The 23,622-nt window shown below is 36.1% G+C and overlaps 1 protein-coding gene across 1 annotated transcript; it reads left to right on the forward strand.

The window, feature by feature from the left end:
* The first annotated feature begins 12,579 nt into the window (after positions 1–12,579).
* On the forward strand, positions 12,580–14,100 carry LOC139870591 (uncharacterized). Its single transcript, XM_071858373.1, has one exon. It carries the CDS (start codon positions 12,580–12,582, stop codon positions 14,098–14,100), a length of 1,521 nt encoding a protein of 506 aa, XP_071714474.1.
* Positions 14,101–23,622: the final 9,522 nt, after the last annotated feature.

Consider the following 23,622-nt stretch of genomic DNA (forward strand, 5'->3'; position numbering starts at 1 on the left):
GAGAAGTACAGAAAAAAACCCAACTTGTGTGTTTCTTCTGGCTGGAAGAAATTTGTTCGTTTATGTGGCTATAGTCCGGGGGACGAAATTTGGATGGTATTCAACCGCAGGCAGCGAAAGTTTGAATTTGCATGGGATGACGTTCACAACTTCGATTGACAGTATGTGTTTGGGATGTTTGGGTATGGAAGCAGAGATTAGGTTTCTGCATTTTTTGTGTTTATATGGGCAGTTTCAGTAATTAGTAGGTATGAATGGTATATGTGTTTCGGATGTTTAGATGCTTTTTTACGAAACTTTGGATGTGTAAGTATGGATGGTTCATTTTTGAAGCTTACGCGTTATGTGAATGTGAAACAGCGCGTAATGTTTTAATTGTAACTCCTTTTGGTGATGTAAATTGTGCAACAATGTAATTAACTTTAAGAATTTGTTATATTCTGTGGAAAACAAGACATTCCAAAGTGTTCAAAAATAAAAATTTTGACTGCTTCAGTGTTAGTTAATGAGATACAAATATTATCTTATGAGTGGATATCTAGGAGACTTCAGAATTCCAGAGTATATTGGTTCAAGTGGCTTTGAAATCCGAGTGCTTATCTCGTGTTGTAACTTGGCTGTATATCTTTACGAAACAGCTTAGTTGCAATCCTAGTTGCAAACTAACTGGGCTGTAATCTTAGATTGGTTCAAGTGGCTTATCTCATAACAAACTAACTGGGCTGTATATCTTAGTTGCAATCTCAGCAACTTGCAGGTTGTTTTTGGGATGTTGCTGGGCTATTTTGGCACATGTATTGTTTGTTTGTGTTTTACTCGTAGTACGAATTGAACTAGTTTAGGTCTGTGTTGATATACTAGCTCACATATTGATTATTTGTAATTTATATATGTTAATAGATAGATAGATATAAATATATATATATTATAGTTATTTTTGTATTATAATATATATTCATACTTGTAACAACCCAAACCAAACCACGAACAACCCGCGTAAAAATAACAAATAAATTTTTTTTTTGCTGGAACAGCATATGGCGCGGCGCGCCATATGGCCGCGCGGCGCGCCAAACTGGTCTGTCCCAAAAGTCATGAAACGCGAAAAAGATCGGCCACTTCCCGACATAATTAGACAAAACGCTTTTAACAACATATTCAAACATGTAAAACTAACACAATTCAAACATAAAATAAGTTTTACAAAGCGGGGCCCACTTTGGCCGTTTTACGAGTTTAATACATAACGTGAGTTTCGACCACCAAAAAGTTTAAGTACCAAACGACGCAATGAGCATGGTGTTTGGGATTAAACTACCCAAGTCATGGTCAAACTCCAAAAGCTAACACATCCAAAAGGCGTCCCCTAACAAGCGGGATCTCTAATCCAACCGTATGCCCTTACCCTTATCCACGCCGGAACCTATAAAATGGTAAACAACGAGAGGGTAAGCTAACGCTTAGTGAATGCAATAATTATACACATACATATATAATATACCTACTTGCAAATCACTTACTCAAACACCGCATACATGCTAGCAACACAATTAGCTTATAATCTCGAATACAAGCTAGAAATCTCCAATACCACAAGCTAGCATAGCAACACTAAAACGCCATCGGTTACGACGCAAATAACCATGGTTAACCAATCGTACAAGGGAATGGTGCTCGCGAAAACGCCATCGGTGTTCATAACATCCGTTAGGGTACTTAACACCTCGTATCACTAACCCCTAGGGTGGCACCTTAACACCTCGGTACTTCACCCTGAGTGGCATCTTAACACCTCGATGCTTCACTCATTAAGTAACGGAGTGGTGTCTTATCACCTCGACACTACACCCCTAGGTGGCATCTTAACACCTCGATGCTTCACCCCGAGTGGCATCTTAACACCTCGATGCTTCGCTCATCACGTGAAGCGTGGTGTCTTAGCACCTCGACACTTCACATCTCACGCTAGAACAAATAGATACATTATATACCTACATATATAATTATTCCACTCACCTCAAAATCTCTTGTGAAAAGATACCCGAGCTTGCAAAACCTCAATGTAACGTACCTATCACATTATACATATTATCAATCACAAACTCAAGTTGGTCAACCAATTCTTTCACCATTCTAAAGCCATTTTGACCCAAAGTGCAATCCCATTTGCACCCTTAACCCTAATTTTGGGTCAACTCATACCAAAACCCTAATATTAGCCAATATAGGTTTAAAACACATTTCAAAACAATATTTATGCATTAATCACAAACATTAACTAACTTAGGTCCACTTTAACCCATTTGACCAATTTAAGGTCTACACACCCATTTCGGGTCATCCACTAACCCACTTAACACTCATTTTCATATATATAAGTGTGCTAGTAATTCGACTAACCAATTTAAGCTCATAAACATAAATTAATACTTTGAAAACCCTAGTTAGTCAACTCTGAGTCTACATGACCCAATTTAACCCAAAACCCCTAATTCACTAACAAATGGGTTTTATGTGAAACACTACCCAAACCCTAACCCTTAATACAATTAAAGTAAGAAATTAGGTTTTATAACTTACCAACACAATCACCACGTAGCTAGCGATTAGATGAACGACTTTAGAACTCGCACTAAGACCCAATTCAACCTCCTTCTTCCTGTAATGGAGCTCTCTCACTCTAGAACTTCCTCTCTCTCTAGGATTTAATGGAAAGTGATAAGGTAGATGGAAATGGAGTAAATGAGACTCCAACAACTGATCCCAAGCCTTAAAGTCGGGTCCCATGTGAATTTACCAAAAAGTCCTTAAAATATCTAATTTAAAAGCAAGTGGTGGGCTGTCAACCCGTAATGGCGCTGTACGCCATAATTCTGCGCGGCGCGCAGATAGCCTGGGCAGAATCCTTTTCTCTTTTTAAAATATACAAAGAAACCCCACAATTCATTCAACCTAATTACACATATGTACAATGAAATATTTGGGTCTTACAACTCTCCACCACTTATTCGGAGCGCGTCCTCGCGATCCAAGCCGCATGACAAGAAGGAAGATAAACCAACACGAACTCTTCGAGCTCCCAAGTAAACTCGGAACCTTTACTCCTATGCCATTGAACTTTAAAAGTCCTCACTTCTTTATTTCTCAACCTCTTGACCTTCTCATCGAGTATGGAAATCGGCTCCTCAATATATTCTAACTTGTTGTTTAGCTCAATTTCGTCTAATGGTACCCAAGATGAATCATCCGCAAGACACTTACGGAGATGGGAAACATGAAATGTGTTATGGATCCCCGCAAGCTCTTCGGGTAATTCCAAATGATACGTGACTTCACCAACACGAGCTAAAACCTTAAATGGCCCAATAAACCGAGGAGCTAACTTCCCCCGTTTTCTAAACCGAATAATGCCTTTCCATGGCGAAACTTTAAGCATCACCATGTCACCTTCTTGAAATTCGATCGTTCGTCTACGTTTGTCGGCATACAACTTTTGTCTATCTTGAGCCTTTTTCAAATGATCCCGAATAATATCAATCTTGTTATTCGTCTCCAAAACCAAATCGGTACTCCCGATTTCTCTTTGACCGACTTCACCCCAACAAATTGGAGTTCGACATCTTCGCCCATATAGCATCTCATAAGGTGGCATCCCGATACTAGTGTGATAACTATTATTGTACGAGAATTCCACCAAAGGCAAATGCTCATCCCAACTACCACCGAAATCAATAATGCACGCCCGTAACATATCTTCCAAAGTTTGATTTGTACGTTCGGTTTAACCGTCCGTTTGAGGATGATACGCCGTGCTTAATTTTAATTGTGTACCCATATCTTCGTGAAACTTTTCCCAAAACCAAGATGTGAAACGAGTATCTCTATCCGAAACAATAGATATAGGAACCCCGTGTCTCGATACTACTTCCTTGACAAACAACTTAGCCAAGGCCTCCGACGATGTTGCTTCTTTAATGGGAAGAAACAAAGCACTTTTCTTCAATCGATCAACTATTACCCAAATCGAATCAAATTGGGTTCTCGCCGTCTTAGGTAAATTTTTAATGAAATCCATGGTAATGTGCTCCCATTTCCACTTCGGGATTTCTAACGGTTGTAACTTACCATACGGCTTTTGGTTCTCGGCCTTAACTTGCAAACACGTGACGCATTGCTCGACATACTTCACAACGCCACGTTTCATGCCCGGCCACCAATAATCCTTCCTCAAATCATGATACATTTTCGTCGCGCCCGGATGAATGGAATACTTTGACTTATGTGCTTCATCAAGTAGCACCCACCGGTAATCCCCCATCTTAGGCACCCACACCCTTCCTTGAAAAGACAACAACCCACGCGACCCCATAGTAATGAATTCCGATTGCCCCATAATTCGTTCCGCATGCTTGTTGTGAACGTAAGCCTCTATTTGAGTCACACCAAGTTTTTCAAGAAAATCGTTAGTAATAATCATACGTAACAATCCCAATCGTAACGCCGGGTGATGACTCTTTCGACTTAACGCATCCGCGACTACATTCGCCTTGCCCGGATGATAAAGTATTTCACAATCATAATCTTTTACCACATCCATCCACCTACGTTGTCAATAATTCAAATCTTGTTGATTAAAGAGACGTTTCAAGCTCTTATGATCCGAATAAATCGTACTCTTAACACCATACAAGTAATGGCGCCAAATTTTCAACGCATGCACAACCACCGCCAACTCAAGATCATGAGTCGGATATCTCGTTTCGTGTTCCTTTAGTTGTCGAGAGGCATAAGTGATGACCTTACCTCTTTGCATTAGAACACACCCGAGCCCATTTAACGAAGCATCACAATAGACCGTCATGTCTTCCACTCCTTCCGGCAGCACTAACACCGGAGCTTGACACAATTTCTCTTTTAGCAATTGTAAAGCAATTTCTTGTTCGTTCTCCCAAGTAAATCTCGCGTTCTTCCTCGTCAATTTCGTCAACGAAGAAGCGATCTTAGAAAAGTCTTGGATAAACCGACGATAATAACCGACCAATCCGAGAAAACTTCGGACCTCTGTAGGCGTAGTCGGTTGTCTCCAACTCTTCACCGTCTCTATCTTCCCTGGATCTACTTGAATACCGTCTTTGTTCACAATGTGGCCAAGGAATTGAACCTCCCTTAGCCAAAATTCACATTTGGAGAACTTAGCATACAACTTCTCCTTTCGTAGCGTCTTCAATACTTCGCGCAAATGGCATTCATGTTCGTTCATACTTTTCGAATAAACAAGTATATCATCGATGAACACAATTACCGACTTGTCCAACATAGGTTGGCACACTCGGTTCATAAGGTCCATGAATGCCGCCGGTGCATTCGTAAGACCAAAAGGCATAACCACAAACTCAAAATGCCCATAACGCGTTTGAAAATCCGTTTTCTCGATATCTTCCTCACGGACCCGCATTTGGTGATAGCCGGACCGTAGGTCGATTTTAGAGAAATACGTTGCACCTTGGAGTTGGTCAAACAAATCGTCAATCCGAGGTAATGGATAACGATTCTTGATCATCACTTTATTTAACTCCCGATAATCAATGCACATCCGCATACTACCATCCTTCTTCTTTACTAATAAAACCGGAGCGCCCCATCCCGAAGCACTCGGTCGAATAAAAACCTTTTCAAGTAACTCTTGGGTTTGATTTAACAACTCTTGCATTTCCGTCGGCGCTAAACGATAAGGAGTTTTAGCATTGGGAGTAGCTCCCGGAACCATCTCAATGCGAAATTCAACTTGTCTTTCCGCCGGAACACCCGGTAACTCGTTCGGAAAAACGTCTTCGAATTCACTAACCACCGGAATTTCACGAATAGGTGGTGGCTCATCACGAGTATCAACAACATGTGCAAGAAAAGCCATGCCACCACTATCGAGGAGACGACGTGCCCGTGCAAAAGTGCATGTCGACACAAGTCTTCTACGCTTATCACCGTGAATAATTAACTCTCCCCCACTTGGGGTCTTCACACGAATAAATTTTTCATGGCATGCAATATCGGCTCTATTACGATCGAGCCAATCCATACCCACAACAATATCAAAGTTGCCCAAGGTCATCGGAATGAGATCTATCTTAAAGTTTTCGGCACCAAACACAACATCACAATTTTTACACACATCGACCACTAGCACCATCTTGCCGTCCGCTATTTCGACTTCTACCGGACGACTTAACTTAGCTAACGGTCTATTAAGTTTAGGCACAAATTTAGGAGACACAAACGACAAATTTGCACCACTATCGAAAAGAATCCTTGCCGGATTAGAATTAACCATGAAAGTACCTGAGACAACTTCGTTCGATTGTTTGGCTTCATCATTGGTCATCAAATAGTTGCGACCCCTAGCCGTACCCGCCGCCTTCTCTAATCGCTTCACATTATCGTTTCGCAAATCGGGACACTCCGGCTTCTTATGCCCTTCTTTTCCGCAATTAAAACAAGTGACCTTGTTACCGAAAGATGGTTTAGGACATTCACGAGCCATATGACCCGGTTGCCCACAATTGTAGCACGCATAAGAAAAACCCCCGGAAGCGCCCTTCTTCACGCTATTAACACTCTCGAAACCCTTCTTGTTCTTGTTCTTCTTGTTTGAAAAGTTAGAATGACTAGAACCTTCAAACTTTCTTTTGAAAAACGTAAAATCGCTTTTTCTTAGAACATCCGGCTCAAAACCCCGGGCCAATTCAAATAACTCATCAAAAGACTTAGCCATACCTCGACTAATCTTGCCCTTGAACTCATCATTCAAAGTACGGTAGAAATCTTTCATTAGCTTGTGATCGTCACCCACATATTCCGGACAAAAACGAGTTTTTGCCAAAAAGGTAGACTTGAGTGTGACCAAGTCCATTGAACCTTGTTGCAAATGGTGCAACTCGTCCCGGATTCTATCGAGATCGGAAGAAGTTCGGTATTCTTTGAAGAATTCCTTCTTAAACTCCTCCCATGTCAAGTTCATGCATTGCTCTTCACCATATAAGTTGATTTTGTCGTCCCACCACAACTTGGCTTCTTCCCTCAACATACTAGAACCATACCTCGCCTTCCTTTCGGGAGGACACTTCATGGTACGGAAAGCCCCCTCGATATCGGAAATCCAACACGTGCTTTTCAACGGATCTCGCACCCCATTAAACATCGGAGGTTGAGTATCCTTGAAATTCTTGTAGTGGAAGTCCCGCCTTTCACCCCCACCATTACCTTCACCCCCTTCGCCTCGAGGATAAATGTTTCTAGCCTCTAAAGCCTCCTCTATTGCGGCTTTCATTCGATCATTGATCATTTCGTTCACTTGTCCATCGACCGACTCTTGGATGACCTTTCGAACGTCGTCAAGAAAATCCCTCTTTAGCCTTTTAAAGATGGCCTCAACCTTGGCCGTGAGTTCAACGTCCTCACTCGTACCTCCGTCATTGGTGTCGTGTCCATTTCTCATCTTCATTCTATAAAACGAAGTAAATTAAGCAACAAAACGAAAGGACTTAACCCATATGTATATACATATACACCACACTACCCCATCTTGCTCAACAATCGTCGTACATCGCTTGTTTGACACGATTTGAACCCGTAACAATGGTTGCGAATCATTGTTACGCGAGCACATCGCATTAACTCACTAGTACAACGTCCATCTCGCTTGATGATTGCTAAACACAACACAAATCAATTTGCACAAAGTTAGTTCACATAAATCAAAGCACTAAGAATTCCCGATTAGACCCAAAGTCCTACAAGTCCCGCATAAAGCGTACACACAATAAAGTCTAAGTCTAGGCACCTATCTCAAGTCGCCTAAATCCCTTAGACCATGCTCTGATACCACTTGTAACAACTCAAACCAAACCACGAACAACCCGCGTAAAAATAATAAATAAATAAAAATTGTTGGAACAGCATATGGCGAAGCTCCATATGGCCGCGCGGCGCGCCAAACTGGTCTGTCCCAAAAGTCATGAAACGCGAAAAAGATCGGCCACTTCCCGACATAATTAGACAAAACGCTTTTAACAACATATTCAAACATGTAAAACTAACATAATTCAAACATAAAATAAGTTTTACAAAGCGAGGTCCACTTTAGTCGTTTTACGAGTTTAATACATAACGTGAGTTTCGACCACCAAAAAGTTTAAGTACCAAATGACACAATGAGCATGGTGTTTGGGATTAAACTACCCAAGTCATGGTCAAACTCCAAGATAACACATCCAAAAGGCGTCCCCTAACAAGCGGGATCTCTAATCCAACCGTATGCCCTTACCCTTATCCACGCCGGAACCTATAAAATGGTAAACAACGAGAGAGTAAGCTAACGCTTAGTGAATGCAATAATTATACACATACATATATAATATACCTACTTGCAAATCACTTACTCAAACACCGCATACATGCTAGCAACACAATTAGCTTATAATCTCGAATACAAGCTAGAAATCTCCTATACCAAAAGCTAGCATAGCAACGCATATAATATAATTCGAATAATATATTATGCTTACACTTACAACGCAAATAACCATGGTTAACCAATCGTACAAGGGAATGGCGCTCGCAAAAATGCCATCGGTGTTCATGACATCCGTTAGGGTACTTAACACCTCGTATCACTAACCCCTAGGGTGGCACCTTAACACCTCGGTACTTCACCCCGAGTGGCATCTTAACACCTCGATGCTTCACTCATTAAGTTACGGAGTGGTGTCTTATCACCTCGACACTACACCCCTAGGTGGCATCTTAACACCTCGATACTTCACCCCGAGTGGCATCTTAACACCTCGATGCTTCACTCATCACGTGAAACGTGGTGTCTTAGCACCTCGACACTTCACATCTCACGCTACAACAAATAGATACATTATATACCTACACATATAATTATTCCACTCACCTCAAAATCTCTTGTGAAAAGATACCCGAGCTTGCAAAACCTCAATGTAACATACCTATCACATTATACATATTATCAATCACAAACTCAAGTTGGTCAACCAATTCTTTCACCATTCTAAAGCCATTTTGACCCAAAGTGCAATTTCAACCCATTTGCACCCTTAACCCTAAATTTTGGGTCAACTCATACCAAAACCCTTATATTAGCCACGATAGGTTTAAAACACATTTCAAAACAAGATTTATGCATTAATCACAAACATTAACTAACTTAGGTCCACTTTGACCCATTTGACCAATTTAAGGTCTACACACCCATTTCGGGTCATCCACTAACCCACTTAACACTCCTTTTCATATATATAAGTGTGCTAGTAATTCGACTAACCAATTTAAGCTCATAAACATAAATTAATACTTTGAAAACCCTAGTTAGTCAAATCTGAGTCTACATGACCCAATTTAACCCAAAACCCCTAATTCACTAACAAATGGGTTTTATGTGCAACACTACCCAAACCCTAACCCTTAATACAATTAAAGTAAGAAATTAGGTTTTATAACTTACCAACACAATCACCACGTAGTTAGCGACTAGATGAACGACTTTAGAACTCACACTAAGACCCGATTCAACCTCCTTCTTCCTTTAATGGATCTCTCTAACTCTAGAACTTCCTCTCTCTCTAGGATTTAATGGAAAGTGATAAGGTAGATGGAAATGGAGTAAATGAGACTCCAACAACTGATCCCAAGCCTTAAAGTCGGGTCCCATGTGAATTTACCAAAAAGCCCTTAAAATATCTAATTTAAAAGCAAGTGGTGGGCTGTCAGCCCGTAATGGCGCGGCGCGCCATAATTCTGCGCGGCGCACAGATAGCCTGGGCAGAATCCTTTTCTCTTTTTAAAATATACAACGAAACCCCACAATTCATTCAACCTAATTACACATATGTATAATGAAATATTTGGGTCTTACAATACTTATCTCTTGAGAACAATACTCATTCCTTAAATCAAATTCATTCCAAATTTAAACTAGCTCCTAATTGATCTCTTCTACCCACGTTAATATTAACCGACATAACCTGTTAATTTGTTTACGGTGTTAGTGTTATCAGCATATTAGACGTGTTAAACTAATTAGACGTGTACCTTCTAAGTAATTTAGACGTGTTACAATTAGACGTGTTGATCAAACTAAATTAGACGTGTCTGGGGTAAGTTAATTAAACGTGTTGTCACTTAGACGTGTGCCTGGTACAACTTATTAGACGTGTTGTCAAATAGACGTGTTCCCGGTAAAACTTATAAAACGTGGTTACCAATAAGAGGTGTTACCCTTAGTTAGACGTGTTGTAGGATTCTAATTAGACGTGTTCTGACTTACATTTAGACGTGTTCCGATTTTTTAACAAAAATTAACCATTTAGACGTGTTCATGTTTCTTAATTAGACGCGTGGATTGAGGAACGCGTCTATATGAGGGGCACTAAATGAGCCGATTTGTAGTAGTGTACACTTCATCTCTCACCTAAAATTTAGTTTCAAAAAAAAAAAACATTTATGAAGGCTAAAAGGGTATAAAAACAGTAAGATAAGCTATTAAATTGAAACATACCTTTAAACGTTTAACAACTGAACCATTATCCTGATGACCCGAACCTTCATTCGATATATATAATTAACCAACCATATAAATATTAGATATATATAATTTCTCGTATGTACGTACGTGCAGGTATGTTGTGAGCATGTGAACATTTATACCCTAAACCCTACCCTAAAGTACCAGCCTAAACCCTATATATACCACAAACCCGACCTATACATAAACCCTAAACCCTAAACCCTAAACCAGCCTATACCTCAAACCCTACAAGCACCCGAATCCCTAATAATTATTAGCATGGTTAACGTACAATATTAATTATACCATGCATATATATATATATATATATATATATATATATATATATATATATATATATATATATATATATATATATATATATTAGATATATATAATTTCTCGTATGTACGTACGTGCAGGTATGTTGTGAGCATGTGAACATTTATACCCTAAACCCTACCCTAAAGTACCATCCTAAACCCTATATATACCACAAACCCGACCTATACATAAACCCTAAACCCTAAACCCTAAACCCTAAACCAGTCTATACCCCAAACCCTACACACACTCGAATCCCTAATAATTATTAGCATGGTTAACGTACAATATTAATTAGACCATGCATATATATATATATATATATATATATATATATATATATATATATATATATATATATATATATATATATATATATATATATATATATATATCCAACCATATAAATATTAGATATATATAATTTCTCATATGTACGTACGTGCAGGTATGTTGTGAGCATGTGAACATTTATACCCTAAACCCTACCCTAAAGTACCAGCCTAAACCCTATATATACCATAAACCCGACCTATACATAAACCCTAAACCCTAAACCAGCCTATACCCCAAACCCTACACGCACCCGAATCCCTAATAATTATTAGCATTGTTAACGTACAATATTAATTAGACCATGCATATATATATATATATATATATATATATATATATATATATATATATATATATATATATATATATATAAACATTACATTAAATTACCATAAACAAATTAATAGCCCTAAACCCTAAATCATTATATAACCAAAACCCGGCCTATATACCTAAACCCTAAACCCTGAACCGAACCCTAAACCCTAAACCTGCCTATACCCTAAACCCTACACGCACCCTAATCCCTAATAATTATTAGCATGGTTAACGTACAATATTAATTAAAGCATGCATATATACCCTAAACATTACATTAAACCATAAACAACCCTAAACCCTAAATCATTAGTGTTAGTTGTATATTATATAGCTTTAAGCTTGTCCAAGTCGCTATTATGATTATACGTCACTAGATCTTCCGATATGCTTTAACCTCGTCCAATAAGCCTAGGTGTATAAGATCTATTTGGACAGGCTTAACCTAGTATTTTATGTTTTATAATTTATTTAAATTATATTCTTATCTTAAACTTATATTACTAGTTACATCTTAAAATTAGATGTATCATAATAACCATAATTCAAAATTATTATTATTAAGATGAGTTTGCAGATCTAAGTTAATTGCAATCATCAAGTACATATGTAATTACAATCGATCGTCATCAGTTATTGAAGATGTGTTTGCAGACCTAAGTAAATACTGTACGGAATTGAAGACACTAGATAAGTTAATAGCAATCATCAAAAATTTGGTTCACCTTTGTTTCATACGCTTTGTCCATACCCCTGCATACGAAAAAGAACTTGACAAATTTATTGAATCAGGTTAATTTCTTTCTCCTGCTTACTGAAAACACGAATATATATATATATATATATATATATATATATATATATATATATATATATATATATATATATACATACATATATATATACATATATACATATATATATATATATATATATATATATATATATATATATATATATACATACATATATATATTCCAATTAATTAAATAGATTTTGTAAAATACAGGTCTATGATGGACTCGAATTGGATGTCTAAATGTAGATCTACCCCTGAATTCGAAGAAGGACTCGACAAATTCTTAGAACGTATTTTCTCTAGAAAGGAAATAGGTGGTCATATATATTGTCCGTGCATAAATTGCGGTAATCTCAAAGGGGTTGATTGGGTTGAGGCTAAATCACATCTGCTATGTGACGGTTTTCTCGAAGGCTATAAAATTCCAACTGTGCTTCTCGAACTAGATGATACACTAATGTGGGATGCTGAAGATGATATGGAAGGATTGGCCGAATGCATCTTCCATATGTTTGAAGATGAAGATGAAGATGATGTTGATATCCCAGGAACTGAAAATCAGAGTAATGTACCAAACATAAATGCTGAAAGGTTTTATAAAGTATTGGGAGATGCAAAAAAAGAACTATATCCCGGCTGTATGTTCTCTGTTCTTTCGTTCATTGTTAGACTCTTCCATTCGAAGTGTGTTGGAAAATGTAATGAAAAAGGATTCAGCATGATTCTTGACATAATGAGGGAAGCCTTCCCTCATGCCTCCATACCGAAGTCATTGTATGAAGTCAGGAAGTTAATAAGAGAGTTGGGTCTTGGTTATGAGAAAATTGATGCTTGTCTAAATGATTGTATGTTGTACTGGAAACAAAACAAGGACAAAATTATATGTGACGTATGTCAGACCTCAAGATATAAACAAAGTAACAATAATGATTCCGAAGAAGAGTCAACCACACAAGCTGATAATGATGGTGATTATAAAGCTAAGAAGGTTGGAGCAAAAGTGTTGCATTATTTTCCACTCATACCATGGTTGCAAAGATTGTTTATGTCACCAAAAACATCCGAGTCCATGAGATGGCATCAAGAGAGTCGTACGAAAGATGGTCTATTAAGACGTCCTACAGATTCACCAGCCTGGAAAACATTCGATCATCAGAATCGTGAATTTTCTAAAGAACCTCGTAATGTGAGGCTTGGTTTGGCGAGTGATGGGTTTAACCCTTTTCGAAACATGAGTGTTTCATATAGTACCTGGCCTGTTCCATGGTTGTGCATGAAAAAACCTTTTTTGTTCCTAACTTTACTTATACCTAGTCCATCTGCTCCAGGTAATAATATAGACGTCTATATGCAACCTCTAATTGATGAGTTGAAGGAGTTGTGGGATAATGGAGTTAATACTTATGATGCATCTACAAAGAGTAACTTCCCACTGCGTGCATGTTTGCTATGGATGATAAGTGACTTTCCTGCTTATGCGAATTTATTGGGTTGGAGCACTAAAGGTAAATTAGCTTATCCTTCTTGCCATAAGGAAACCAAATCAATACGGTTATTAAACTCCCACAAAGATATCTTCATGGCACATCGTTGCTGGTTGGAAATGTTGCATGCTTTCCGTTTTTTAAAAGATGCTTTTGATGGCACAGAAGAACATGAAGGGCCACTGCATTGTTTAACAGGGGAACAAGTGCTTGCGGACCTGAAAGGTTTTAATATAAAATTTGAAAACTTGTGAAGGATAACCCATCTTTACCATTTAACTGGAAGAAGAGAAGTATTTTTTTTTAGTTACCATACTGGAAAAATAACTTAATACGTCATAATATAGACGTAATGCATACTGAAAAGAATGTATGTGACAGTGTCATTAGAACATTAATGAATATAGATGGAAAGAGCAAGGATCATTTAAAAGCACGTCGTGATTTGAAAGAAATGGGTATTAGACCTGAACTTCATCCAGAACCTTTACCAAATGGCAAAGTGTATTTGCCTCCTGCATGTTTTGTATTGTATAAAAAGGAGAAAGAAAAATTTTGTAAGGTGCTAAAAAGGGTGAAAGTGCCAGATGGTTATGCTGCTAATATTTCTAGGTGCATTCAGGTACAACCTCCAAAATATTTAGGCCTAAAAAGTCACGATAATCATATTTTGATGCAGCAGTTGCTTCCCGTGGCTATACGAAATATTTTACCTCGCGATGTGCATTCTGTTATCATGAAGTTATGTCGGTACTACAGACAATTATGCTCAAAAGTTCTTAAGACTACTGACTTAATTCGGATGGAAAAATATATTGTAAAAATACTTTGTGATTTAGAAAGGATTCTTCCACCGTCATTTTTTGATGTCATGATTCATCTATCGGTTCATCTAGCTTCAGAGCCCAGATTAGGGGGACCTGTTCATTACCATTGGATGTATCCAATCGAGAGGTAATCATTTATTATGTAGTAAATTATACTGTACTTGTTTAAATATATATGACTGTTTTGAATCTGATATACACTTTTTTGACCACTGATCAGGTATTTAGGTACATTAAAATCATATGTGCAAAACAGGAGTAAACCCAAGGGTTCAATTACCGAAGGATATCTAGCTGTAGAGTGTGTTTCATTTTTTTCTTTGTATTTAGCCAGTGATGTTGAGACTATACATAATAAGACTAGTCAGAATCATGATGATGGTGGTGATGAGACTGTTTTACCAATATTTTGTATGTCTGGTCGACCCATTGGTGCAACAAACGTAGTAAAATTCGACCACGACACTTTGGCTATTGCACACTCACATGTGTTGTTCAATTGTAGTGAAATAGATTTCTTACGAACGTAAGTTATTTAAATTTACTATGTTATTAAATTAGTGTTTTTTTATATGACATTGTGTAATTTTGACGATAATGTACATATATAAATATATTATTATCTTTTTATTACTTTGATTGCAGAGAGCATCTGAATATTCTACGTCAAGAATATCAGACTAAAAGTAAGCGTTACATTGAACATTTACATAGTCGGGAGTTTCAGGAGTGGCTGACTGATTATGTAAGTAATTTTGCTAGTTTTATTACGATAATGTAGTCATCATGATATATATAACTGAGCGAAACTTATAAAAAAATTGCCTCAAATCAGGTTGATGAGGATATGGCTGGGGATAACAGAATCACAAATGATATAACGGCATTGGCAAACGGTCCATGTGTGGTTGTAAAGAAATATAAGGGATATATCATAAATGGTTTCCGATTTCACATTAAAGATGTAGAGAAGAATAGGACAACACAAAATAGCAGAGTTATGATTGATGCCATAACAAGTAGCTTCTCAAGTGTTAGCGATAACAATCCTATTTTGGGAGATGTAACTTACTACGGTGTTTTAAATGATATAATCGAGTTGCAGTATGCTGACAATAAGCAAGTAGTTTTGATCCGTTGTGATTGGATATCAGGTGCTTCCAGGATAAAAGTTGATGAGAACGTGTTTACGACACTCGATTTTCGAGGTATGAAGCCAACTAAAGAGCCTTATATTCTAGCTTTGCAAGCACAACAAGTATTCTATGTTCAAGATCGTGCTCGTAAAGGTTGGAAAGTTGTGATCAAGACAACACCTAGAGATAATTTTGACATGGATGAACAAATGTGTATCGATGATGTAGAAACGCATTTGTAGAGTGGCACACCGATGGGTCCTCAAAATTGTAGAAAATGCGACTATTGAATTGGTTAGAGACGATTTGACTGGGGATATTGTTGACGATGATACTTTATTAGTTGCTGCTGCTACAGCTGAAAATCAAACTGGAGATGCTTCCTGATGCAATGTTAATGATATTTTGAGGGAAGATTTATTGTTTGTCATTTTGTTCTTTTGTTGTATTTATCAAAGTTATCCCAACACTATAGTTTTTGAAGATGATGATGGATTCATTATTTATCATTTTGTTCTTTTGTATGATACATAAATCTTAAATTTCAATATTTGACCATAACCATGAGAATGGTTAGATAGTGAATATATCCCAAATTTGCACAATATGTGTTGTAACTTGTACTCTACTTTATCGGCTACAGTGAGTATGCATCCCTATATGTAGGTAATACTCTAAAGTCAAGATTATTCTTGAAGTATGTGTACTTTCTACTCAGTATTTTATGTACACAATCAATATGCATTAAAGTGTTGTACCATACAACACTTTAATGCATATTATTTGTGTACATATCAAAAATAAGTTATGTACATAAATCATCATCACCCTTAAACTGATACTTTGATAATAGAAATTACTACAGATTTATATTTACATCAAATTAGTAAAAATATTACAAAATCTAAAATATATATACCATAAAATTCTAACATATCATATGATTTGTGAAAAAATACCCAACTCATACGCCCAAAAACAAGACATGCATTCCGGTATTGGCCATTGAGTTTCCCACCCATCATGAATTGGAGTATATCCATTGTGGCCCTTGATAGGGCATGTCATCAAAAGGATGGCGGTTGAATCTCCATAACCCCCCCCCCCCCCCCCCCACCAAACCTAAAACCTTAGTTCTCATCGAAACCACCACATCCGGCACTACCCATGGTGGGAATGTTCGATCAAGAATTTGGAATCCGATGTCCTTGTCCTCTATTTTATGAGAGGCGAACATGACCAAATCATAAACATAACATGCCTCCTTAAGTTGCATGTTCGAAGCTTTATTTAATAAACGAAGCCCTTCATATATGTAATTACCATCGAAATAACCCCTCAAACCATAGAGAAAAAGCGCATTAGGGTTTCCTAAAATAAAACATAGAAGGATCATATTGACCAACTTAGGGTGATCAAACCATAATAAATGCCATAACGTATCAAGATAAATCCTTTTATAAACCAAAGGATGCTCCGAGTGCTTCAAAAAATCTTTGTAAACCCTCTTGCATCTGAATAACTGGTCGGATAAATCCTGACCAACTCTAGATAAGATCTCCACAAGCATTTCTTGTGAAAGAGCTTCTAGAATGTTCGGTTGACTAATGTTAACATCAATTTTTTGTTTTTTTGCGATATGACTATCCATTTATGTTTTTTGATTGATCAAAGTCAAAAAGATGAAAATTTTCTAGTTTTGTGTTTGTTGATAGAGAGATGTTTCTGTAGTAAAAGGATATGGGAAAAGTCACCAGAAGTGAGAGAAATATTCAACTTGCTGTCTTTTTTAAAGCTGATTTTTGGTGCATTCAAACGACGTCATAAGTTGCCACGTGTGCACTAATGATGATTTTATTTTCTTATTTTTTTAACAAAAGGAAGAACATTTTATTACTCCTGATAACAAATAGTATTTACACATGCCAATGTTTTATTGTATGAGATATGGGATAGATTTTTTTTTTTTTTGAAAGGCAAATTTTTTTTTTTGATATATCACAAACGTTTACAAATATAACTATATGAACTAGTAACACGAAATATTTACAAAAGACCATGACAAAATTTTGATGTTATAATGGCATCCCGTAATGATGCAAACCTAACATGTGAATAATTTGAAATATTTTTAACATGTCTAAGTGTCACAAAGTTTTTGACACTTCAAAGCATTTATGTGTTACAACTTACAAGTGTCAAAAATAAAATCATCAACTAGATAAATAATAATTTTATTTGTTTCGAAAAATACTCATGTGATGTAAGACTTAATGTTTTGGCGGGTTGTTTTTTTTTAATTTTATATTTGAGATATTTTAGTTTACAGTATGTCATTTTCGCTCAAAAGAAACCTAAAAAAACATTTTCATTATATTTTTAATTAATAGTTCTAATAAAAAAAAGAAAACTCGCAAGACAGCTCTCAACAACCACCAAATCCTCCATGACGAAATCAGGTTTTTGTTTCTTCTTGATCTGCATTTACCTTTCTTTAAACCTATTGATACACTTTATAAGGGTTTATCGATATCAAAACCTGATCGATTTTGCTTAGGCTTTACTCCGTTGTTTTTAATACACTTTAAAATGAACCAATTAATGGATCTGCACGAATTTATGTTCTTTATTTACACATTAGGGTTTATATACATCTGTTTGTTTGCAGGTGTAATCAATTTACAACTATACACATATATGCAGGTGTAATTAATGTCATGAGGTCTATTAATAATTTAGGGTTTATATGCATCTGTTTGTTTGCAGGTGTAATCAATTTACAACTATACACATATATGCAGATGTAATTAATGCCATGAGGTCTACTATGAATTTAGGGTTTATATGCATCTGTTTGTTTGCAGGTATAATCAATTTACAACTATACACATATATGCATCTGTTTGTTTGCATCTTTTAAGGAAACAATGATCTGTTCGCATACTCCTTCAATTTATCGCAAAAGCCCTTTAGATGAAAATGAAGTGTCTGATGATAGTCCAGATCGATGTTGTAGTCATCAGTGAAAGCGACAAATGTTTGGGTGACTTAGAGGCTCACTAACCATAGACATCAGAGTTCTTTCTCTCCGGTAACAAGCATTTTGAAAGCGACAAATGTTTTTACTCTGCTTGTTCCTGAGAGAAATAACTATGATCTTTATGGTCTGATTATGGAATTGTGACTCAATGCATTGCTAACATGAGGGTCAATGATCAGTATTTGACTAATGTACTGCTGAAAAGGGGAAGTGATTCTCACACACTGCTTTTTGATCCAGTATTTGACAAATTCAGTTTTTTTATATCCATATTATTGACAAATAATTATAAATTGTTTAACAAATATAATGCCAATGTGATTTAGATGCTGCCTAAGGAGTTTAATGATATCCCGGAACTAAAGGCAGATTGAAAATATGAATGTCTCGATCTCAACGAAAAAACTCATATATGGGGTTAAAGCAGACCAAAGGTGTAAGGAAGAAATTGTTCATTTGTGGAGGTTGGTAAAAGTTTGTGAATACAAATGGCTACTATCCGGAACACATGTGTCTGATTGGGTTCGGCCGCAACAATCTGAGGTTTTTCATGATCCTAGATGGAACTCACCCGGTTGAATGATTTATTTAAATTTGGTATCTTTTGTATTTTGATGGTTATGTAATTATTAAACACTTTAGGATAAAACTTATGGTAGCTTTATAATTGTGGAATAGTTTGTCATGTAATTGGACTTTATCATATGGCCATCGATGAATAATGGTAATTTTTGGAACATACAATGCTCTCCCATTTAAGGTGAATGCATAATGAATACCCATTGAAACACTTGCAAACATTTCTTAGCCGCGAAGCGCGTAAACCGCTTACATCTTGTTGTCAACAATTAAACACATAATTTGAAGCCAAAACACTTTCATTATGAATGAAACATCATTAATTAAATCATTAACTAACATCATTCATTAAAATTAAAATACCTAAAATAATACTGATCGAGTACATAATACTACTCCGTAATTAATAGTATGAGGTGGTAAAGTATAAATTAATATGGGAGAGTGTGTACAGATGACTGATGTGAAAAGGTTCTCAGGCAAAATATTTCCCACTTTTTCATTTTCAACCGGTCTCTTCATTTTCAACCGATCTCTTCATCCTCGAGTTACCAGACACTTCAGTAACAGGTTAGGGTTTTATATAATCTTGAAGAAATTTTTACTTCATAAAATTAATTATTTTGTTGATCGTGTTATGATTGTGTGAATAGGTTTATATACTTGTTTATATTGTTGATTAGATTCCATGTTTAAGGTTTTTACATGAACAGTTTTAAAAAGAATACATATTTTGGTGAAATCGACTATTTGTAGTTATTTTGGACATTAAGTTTTTTTAGATAGAACTGATCTTGCATGTATTCAGTCTCAAAGTATATGCATAAATAGATTAACTGCTGTCAATAGAAATTAGTTTAAGTATATAAATAGATTCTGAGTTCTTGAGTTACAGACGTTAGTTTAAGTATATAAATAGATTCTGAGAATACGTTAGTAAGATTTAGCATTTTATAGTGTGTACAAACTAATTAGGTTAATATGTTTTTGAAATAGTCGTTTTTGTTGAGTATTTGATCCATCCACACTCTTTATACATGGACATTTCTAAGTACATGCATGGATCAATATCATAATATTTGATATATATTGTTTTTAGCTTTTCAGACAGAACAGATTCATCATGTACTTAAGCATGGATCAGGCGATTCCTCCTTCGTTCATCCATATAATACTCAAGGCAGATGAAAATGAAGTGGTATGGGTTTTTCATCAATAGTAGTAATAGTCTTAAACTTATATTCTCATCGAGCTTATAAATATAAGATTTATAATCATATTGTTTTGTTTTGTTTATGACAGCAACTGCCATATCATTGGTTTAGATATTATTATGAGCTCATGAAGCCTAGGCATAACGTTTGGATACAAACTCTACAGGGTTATGCTTCTGAAGTTGGTTTTTGATGCAATGAGGATCGACAATTGTGGCTAAGCACAGGGTGGAGTAAGTTCATCACAGATCTTAAGTTTAAAAAGGGTGATATCCTTTGTTTCACTGCCATGGACAAAGGAAATTATGATTTGGTCATCTATGGTCCAGATATGGCTCCAAGGAATTTTTTCAACCCTTCCAAACAAAGTGGTCCTATGACTAAAATTCAGAGTACAATCTTTGACACACAACCATACAGGCGATTCCCTTCGTTCATGAGTTTTTTTGCCAATCCTACTGATGCAATAATGGTATGGTGTTTCTTCAATAATACCACAATTTTAAATTACATTTATTATTATTAACTTAAGAATTTTTCAATTTCATTCAGTTTCATTAATTTAAATATTATTTTATATAGACACTGCCAGAAGTATGGGTAAGAGCATTTCGTGGGAGGTCACGGCCCAAAGATCAGATTACCATTCATTTTCAAGGATGGTATAAAAAAAATGTGGCATACTTGTGGATGAAGATGAGTGTCTTATATGGTCAGATTGGGAATCGGTGGTTAAGGAGCTTCAAATGTATCCATGTGATTGTATGATTTTTTATGCAATCGATGATCTTAATCTACAGCTTGTGCTTTATAATCAACATGGTAGTGAGCAAGGTCATTTATTGTATGGGATGCTGAATTATATTGATGAAGCTGTTGAATGGCAAAAACCATGTTTAAACAATCCTGTTCAACCTAATGAGTATGGTCCAAGCAAAGTTCAGATCATTGAGATTGATGACAGTTCAGATGAAGAAGTGAATGATGAAGGTGATAACCAGATGAACGATGTCCATGTTGGTCAGCCACCTAATCTTGGAGAGATTCTCGTGCAGCCAGATCATCATCATCCTTTTCATGTTTTTGATCACAAAATTTGCGGTGGCAAAGTTTGGGTACGTTACTTATCTCAACTTATTATATATTAATTAAGTGTTCTCTTATTTTGTTTAGTATGTATTGTTAATTGTGTTTATTGTTTTTATATAGATGCGTTTTGTTAATACATATTTATTCACACTACAACTATTTTCATACTCTTTTATTTATACATGTAATGTAATGTAATACATTTTGTTTAGGGTCTTTCGGAGGAAGTTAATGTACTACCTGGTCTTGAAAGTGGCAATCACATCAATTGCTTTAACCAGAATGGAGATCGATGGAGATGGCTTTTGTGTGAGGAGATTGGGAAGTAGAAGCCTAACTTGTGTGTGTCAATTGGATTTCCACAGTTTCGGGAAGATAATGGACTAAAAGCCGGTGATCCTAACTTGTTCAGTTACGTAATCAATGAGCATGCTTTCGATCTCCTTCCTGTTTACAACAATGAAGATGATTCAAACAATTCAGATGTTTAAGTTTATGATATAAACTAAAAACCATGTGTTTGTGTTTAGTTGTTGTAATTTGTATGTATGTGGTAGAACAATGTCGTGTTTTGCTGGGTTAAATAGTAAGTAGGCATATTTTGTACCTGGACTTATGTTGAGGGTATTTTGTAGTATTACGCTGACTTTAATACTAAACTGTACACTACCATTTTCCTAAATAGCTTAACAAAACACAATTTAAGGCTCTTTTGAATAGAAGAGTCTAACAATGAGCCTTTCACATTTTTGTATACCAAATACGAGTTAAGAAGTGACTTTATACAAACTGAATTTGTAATAACCATCATCCAAAAAAACCGCGGCATCGCGCAGTCCAAACATTCTATAGTTATTAAACGCTTTAGGATAAAAGTTATGGTAGTTATTAAACACATAATTTGAAGCCAAAACACTTTCATTATGAATGAAACATCATTAACTAACATCATTCATAACATCACACCAAAATAGCAAGAACAGTTATTACATACATTCATCTAACTATCAAAATAGCAACTAAAACATATAAGATAGCCACAATTGCTATCATAGCTAAAAACAACTTATCATAAACTTTCAGCTTTGTATTTAAAATAGCTACTTCTTATGTGAGTTTCGAATCTTCAACATCATGAATTCGAGGGTCCAATTTCATAGTTTCCAAATGCATTTTGTATAGCAGATCTTTGTAATATAGATTTGGAAGCTCATCATCAAGAAACATAAAAAATTTACACTTTCTTTGTTTATTCTGCAAAAGAAACAATCAATTGGGGGAAAAATTAAAAAGTTAAAATTAGGGCAAATTGAGCACTTACAAATATTGGACACAAGACAAATCTTCTTCCTAGGTTTTCTTGAGTCCATGCAATTCCATCATATACTCGATACCCACAATCACAATATTTCTTCCTGGCATTGGATTCATGTTGTTTGAAGAGTACGACAAATGAGCAGCCATGGTTTGAGACTTGAGTTAGCTAAGTTTGAAAAGTACTGAGTAAATAAAAAAAAAGATAACAATGCTTTAACTATTGATCGACGATCATGTTTTTGGGCCATGTTGTTTGGACCAAACAAATAAAAAATGAATTCATTAAATATGGCCCAACCACGGTTCCCAGCTGAAAGTTCGATCTGTTATACACACATTTTTAACAAAAGTGAAATAATACGACTTAAATAGTAAATGTCATAAGAGCATTTTTTTTCGCAACCACAATTTAAGGGTCCTATGATAATTAGGACCTTAAATACCCAAGCGTCCTATTCTTATGACCTTATATCTTGTTGGTCACTCATTATGAGACACCAACACGATAATGTCCTAATAAGTCCATTTTTTCGCAACCACAATTTAAGGGTCCTATGATAATTAGGACCTTAAA

The sequence above is a fragment of the Rutidosis leptorrhynchoides genome, chromosome 10, assembly GCF_046630445.1.
Source record: "Rutidosis leptorrhynchoides isolate AG116_Rl617_1_P2 chromosome 10, CSIRO_AGI_Rlap_v1, whole genome shotgun sequence".
Lineage (NCBI taxonomy): Eukaryota > Viridiplantae > Streptophyta > Magnoliopsida > Asterales > Asteraceae > Rutidosis > Rutidosis leptorrhynchoides.

What these genes read in the sequence shown, in the direction of transcription:
- LOC139870591 (XM_071858373.1), top strand. Translation starts at nt 12,580, where the DNA reads ATGGACTCGAATTGGATGTCTAAATGTAGATCTACCCCTGAATTCGAA.